The 6,000-nt window shown below is 38.0% G+C and overlaps 1 protein-coding gene across 1 annotated transcript; it reads left to right on the top strand.

Moving 5' to 3' along the window:
- The first annotated feature begins 1,072 nt into the window (after positions 1 to 1,072).
- pde6gb (phosphodiesterase 6G, cGMP-specific, rod, gamma, paralog b) lies at positions 1,073 to 4,144 on the top strand. The gene is made up of 4 exons (XM_085760798.1): positions 1,073 to 1,150; positions 2,485 to 2,664; positions 3,898 to 3,938; positions 4,037 to 4,144. The coding sequence occupies exons 2-4, from the start codon at positions 2,531 to 2,533 to the stop codon at positions 4,111 to 4,113; spliced, it is 252 nt and encodes an 83-aa protein (XP_085616924.1). The 5' UTR covers positions 1,073 to 1,150; positions 2,485 to 2,530; the 3' UTR covers positions 4,114 to 4,144.
- The last annotated feature ends 1,856 nt before the right edge of the window (positions 4,145 to 6,000 follow it).

Raw genomic sequence — 6,000 nt, 5'->3', positions numbered from 1 at the left:
AATCACTGATTCTCTTGAACGTGACATGAAACTGCAGCTGCAGCTCAGATAAGACGGAGCAGGAGATAAAAGAGGAAACACAATGACAACAACAGGACCGATGATGGTGACGGTGTCAACTAATAAAAGCTCTGACATCAGCTCAAACATCTGACCTCAGTTTACACATCAGCAGTGCCGGTGTGTTACGTAAGGCCAGCGGGGCCAGAGGGGGACACACAAAATGCAATTTAACAATATTTAATAATGAAAAAGAAAAGGGTGTTTCATATCATTCTTATATTATTATTTGGTCATACACAAACTGATCACAGTTTATAAAATACAAAAAACAGCTTTTTAAACTCCTGTTTTGTACTGGCTTCAATAATATAACCTGGTAATGAATAAACTTCTTCAATCAAATCAAAATAAACTTTATTGACCCCGGAGGGAAATTCGTCTTAGACAATCAGTGCTGTGCTTTGCTGCAGTCAGCAGTCATTCAACCAAACAACACACACAGACACAGACACACACACACACATACACAATCAACAGGGAACAGTGCAACTAAATTCACAGTAGGATTACACTATTACATCTTGCCCCTAGTAGCCTAATTGCCACAGCCTCTAGATCTTATTACACCATGAATGTATGTGTGGACTATAGCTACCACCCAACAGTCAAGTTCAATAAAATGTACGAAGGGATAAAATATAACAAGAAATATAGAATAACACAAGAATTGGCAGATTGATGTTAAAACACTGGATCCGAATTATACAATTTAACATAAAAAAGAGATAAAAACCAAATACCAAAACAAAAAAATACCCAATATGATTCTGAAACTGGACAAGCAGATAAAATAAGGGTTAAAATAAAACTTTAAAACTTAAAATAATTAAATAATTGATGCATCTGTCTTGATTCCACTCACAGTGAGACAGTGAACGTGTCATCTCCATAAAAAATAAATAAATAAATGTCAGTCCTGACATCCATGTTGGCATGGCAACAGGAGGCGGTGCTGGTTAATCTCCTGGAGGCTGCGGTATAAGAGCGGCCCCCAGCCCCCGTGGCCCTCACAGCGAACCTAGCATACAACTCCACTCTGTGCTAGACAGACACCGTGCTGCGCTCACACCCACTGGTCTGGCTGTCGGTGAGTACATCACCATGACGACATGATAACAACGCTGTCACTGACAATATTTGGGATTTATGGAGCTGCATCATGGAACTCAATGGATGTTTATGAATATTTCCATCTTTACTGAAAAGATAGAAATCAATGGATCAATTCGTCTTCTTTATAAGAGCTCTGGGGAACTTCTACACAAACTTTTTCTTACTCTAATTAGGCCTTAGAGCAACTTTTACAGTTTCTTTTTACAGATTTATTCCTGCTTTATTGATTCTTTGATGACTTTGACTTGACAGATTCAATCTGAGCTGTTCAGAAAATAGAGAAATGATTCTTTAACGATGGCGATGTGATGGATCAGAGCTGCTGTGACACAGATCTGAGAACAGTTCAGCTCTCCTTTGTGTTTATCAGTCAGTCTGAAGCTGTTTTCACTGGATGATGTTTATGGTGCAGATGTGCAATCGATCTTACTTCTTCTTAAAAAGAAAAGATGTTTGAATTATTCTGTTTAAAAAAGCCTCTTTTCTTTGAACTTGGGTGTTGGAGGTTGTTGTCGGTGCTTCTCAGTGCTGCTGATGTGTTTTAGATGTTTTAACACCTTTAATGTGCTGCTTCTGCTTGTGATGTGATTCATCATGATTTAAATATACAGAGTTTTACTATTAACACTAAAGTTTTGAACATATTTCATGAGCGATTGCAGCATGGACACTCACTGGACGTCCAGTCAGACATAGATATGACGCTTTAATAGTTATATTTTGATATAAATCCACTGTACGTGTGCAGTATCTTCAGTATGAACAGAGTTTATCCACATTATTCATCACACACAGACAACAGAGTGTGTATCCAGAGTGTGTATGTGTATCCAGCTTATGGTTAAGTCGTGTTCAGCTCTGTCATTGTCTCTGGGACACGATGAGCGGATTGATCATTTAGACCCTCAGTGCCTGTTCAGCATATCTGCCGTGTTGTCCTTGTTCTAACAAGATTAGCTACATGTGGACGAGGCGGCTTCAAGCACACAGAGAGAGAGTGGAGAGAAAGAGAGAGTAGAGTGGGGGTGCTTATTAACTTGAGCTAGGGATTATGGGAAATTGGGTCATCCTCACATAACAGGCTGCCAGGTAGTCCACCACCTCAGACATTCAGTTACAGAGAAATATGAGTGTAAATCCCGGTCAGTGAGCGGATTAGAGTCTGTAATGTCACACAGAGGTGACAGAGGCTGAGCATCAACACAGCGTCTTAGAAAGAAAAGCACAGAAACAGGATTTATAGGGAATAAAAAAGTGGAAATGTTCCTTTATTGAGTTCTCACACCTTTTTTTTTGTCCTGTAAACAGAAGAAATCAGCACAACGACCGCTCCTCAGAGCCGTAACCACTCACCATGAATCTCGAGCTGCCCAAAGCTCCCACCCGTGTCACCGGGGGCCCCGCCACTCCACGCAAGGGCCCCCCCAAGTTCAAGCAGAGGCAGACGCGTCAGTTCAAGAGCAAGCCGCCCAAGAAGGGAATCCAGGGGTATGGATCACATCTCTTTACAGCTTTTATTCTCCAGAGAGATAGAAATAATGAGGAATTCAGGGGCCGGATTCACCAATATGTCCTTAAGAAATGTCTTAAGAAGAAAATTAAGAAGTTCATAAGAAAGTTCAATTCCTCAATATTTTCTTAAGAACAGTCATTTCTTACGAATTTCTTATTTTTCCTACTTAAGAACTTCTTAAAATACGTCACTGCATTGCATTGCACCAACAAACAGCGTATATATAGTTTGCATCTTAACCGTCAGTCACTCACTGACCATGGAGAAGGACAAAAAGAGATGCAGAAACTTTTCAAGGCAGGAGCTTATTGAGGTTATGGTGGATGAAATTAATGTACGAAAAAAAATTACTACAGGGGAAAATTAATAATATGGGAATAACAGCGGAAAATAAGACAAGAGGGTATAGGCCAAAGTGGCTGAAGCTCTTTGTGTAATTAATTAAAAAATATATTTACGTAAACTATGACCTACTAGTCTAAACTTGTCTAAAATTTGTTGAAAAGGGTGATATTAGAGGCTTACACTGCAAAAACTCAAATATCTTACCAAGAATATTTGTCTTATTTCTAGTCAAAACAAATCTCATTCTACTCAAAATAAGACTCATCACATAAAAAGTAGCTTGTTTTTAGACACTTTTTACTTCTTTCATGCAGATTTTCACTTGAAATAAGTAGAAAAATCTGATAGTGGAGCAAGTTTTTCTTTCTTATTACAAGCACAAAAAAATTGCTTTCACTGGCAGATTTTTCTACTTATTTCAATCGAAAATTTGTTTGAAACAAGTGAATACTATCTGAAAACAAGTTGATTTTTAGGTGATGAGTCTTATTTTAAGTGGAAAGAGATTAGTTTTGACTAAAATTGAGACATTTTGACAAGAAAGAAGACAAATATTTTGAGTTTTTGCAGTGTCCCTATTCTTCATAGGAATTTTAAGACAGGTCAAGGTTATCTTACAAGTTAAGAAAAAAGTAAACAACAAATTTGAGAACTTTGATTTCAAGAATACCATTTATTCTGAAGTTTTTTCTTCAGAAGAAAGTTGAGAAAATACTTAAGAACATTTTGGGAAACTTCTTCTCTTTTTTCTTCTTAAGACTGAAGAAAAAAATGACACTTAAGAAGATTTTTTTTTAGGTTTTGCGAATCTGGCCCCATGCAGGTGTTTAAATCTGCTTTTTTTTTGTTTTCTTTCTTTGCAGCTTTGGTGACGACATCCCTGGAATGGAGGGCTTAGGCACAGGTGAGCTCACCTTACATCTGAAGTCTCTCATCTCATCTCTTATCAGTTTGTGTGTCTGAACAACCCTCACGTCTCCATCTTCTCCCTCTTCTCTGCAGACATCACCGTCATCTGCCCCTGGGAGGCCTTCAACCACCTGGAGCTGAACGAGCTGGCCAAGTACGGTATCATCTGAGCCTTGGTGCAGGATCATCATCATCATCATCGTCGTCCATGCACTTCATCAAGCCATCTGCCTCGGGCTCCTCCTCCGTCTTCGTCTCACCTCTTTACAAGGAACTATTCCAGCAGACATCAACAACACCAACAACAAACTACCACAAAGAACTGTAACAAACACAAAAAATGGAAAAACAGAGAAAAAAAAATGTACAAAAAAAAAAAAACTAACCAACTTTCTGTCTCTTTCCACTGGATTCTTCCTCCTCTGATTCTGCAGCTCTCACTCAGCATCTGCTCATGTTTAGGATCTGTTGTTTTGATTCTCATGACGCCACTTATAGATCTGCACTGTCACTCTAAAAAAAAACCTTCCCAGCATCCTCCTCTACACTGCAAAAACTCGAAATCTTACCAAGAATATTTGTCTTATTTCTAGTCAAAACAATCTCATTATACTTAAAGTAAGATTCATCACACAAAAAGTAGCTTTTTAGACACTTTTTTACTTATTTCAATCATATTTTCACTCGAAATAAGTAGAAAAATCTGATAGTGGAGCAAGTTTTTCTTTCTTATTACGAGCACAAAAAACCTGTTTTCATTGGCAGATTTTTCTACTTATTTCAAGTGAAAATTTGTTTGAAACAAATGGAAATTATCTCAAAACAAGTTAATTTTTGGGTGATGAATCTTATTTTAAGTGAAAAGAGATTAGTTTTGACTAGAATTGAGACATTCAAGAAACAAGACAAATATTCTTGGAAAGATTTTGAGTTTTTGCAGTGTACTTCTACTCTCACTATCCTCCTTTTCTTTCCTCTTCTTTTCTTTCCTCTTCTTTTCTTTTCTATTCTATTCTGAACTCTTCTCACAAACAAAACGTGAAACTTACGCAAGCAATGCAGCCTCAAATCTGAGTTTAAATAAAGAAGTGACAGACCCGTGAAGTCCAGGAGGTGGGTTCCCGCTTCACGTGCCTCGGCGAAAAAAACCTCTTCCTCCACCTCAGAGGTTTTTTTTTTTAATCCATCAGAGCCGAACATGTAACTAAACATACTATAAAAACAAATAAAAACTAAAAACCTGTATTCTGTAGAGAAGCCATTGCTGAGCGTAAAACTTTCAGTGGGATAATAACATCGATCACTCGTCGTCGTCAGATTTCCCTCCTCTCCTCCCTCTGTTGTGACCAGGATGCATCAGTGTTTCATGTGTTTTCACCTCTAAATGTGAGTCAGTACTGTCAGGGATTAAAGGCTTGAAACCTCCCCTTGTATAATATTAATGTACTATATGAAAGTATGTGTTTATTATGACATGACACTGTGCTGCCCTGTGTGTTTCTATTTGTGTTTTATTTTAGCATCATCTTGCAGAATAGACATCTTTTCCTCATTGTTCTCCATCATCGTCCTCCTCGTCACCATCGATCCTTCATCGTCTTCGTGTTTAGCCAGTTGTTTAGCCAGTTGTTTGTCTATATAGGATCAATACATTCACACCTTAAGTTGCATTTAGCTTCTCAACATGTGATGTAATCTCTGTGATCCTGACTGTAGCGTCCAGATTTTATTATTTATTTTTTCTCTCATTGAGAGTTTATAACAGCAGAAGATGCTGTGATCACTTTGCCCTGATGACGATTGCACTGTTGTAGCAGCGATGTAGGATGGGATGGCAGAGGGATGAGTGGGATGGATGTTTAAAGAGAGATGTAATGGAGCTTTGTCTTCTCTACAGGATGAGGAAAAAAATAAAGCATAAAAAGAGAAAAATAAAGATGGTGTGTGTTTTTTTAAAAATGTATTTATCAAACTGTTCCTCAGTTTGGGAGTGAGGCATGACTATATAATCTATACACAAAGATAAAGGTAAACACACATATTGATAAAGTGCAGGT

Source organism: Trachurus japonicus, chromosome 19 (assembly GCF_045865225.1).
Source record: "Trachurus japonicus isolate A0001 chromosome 19, Traja_1.0".
In the NCBI taxonomy this organism is placed as follows: Eukaryota; Metazoa; Chordata; class Actinopteri; order Carangiformes; family Carangidae; genus Trachurus; species Trachurus japonicus.
The sequence above is the reverse complement of the archived record's forward strand: the minus strand, read 5'-3'. Positions and strand labels throughout refer to the sequence as shown.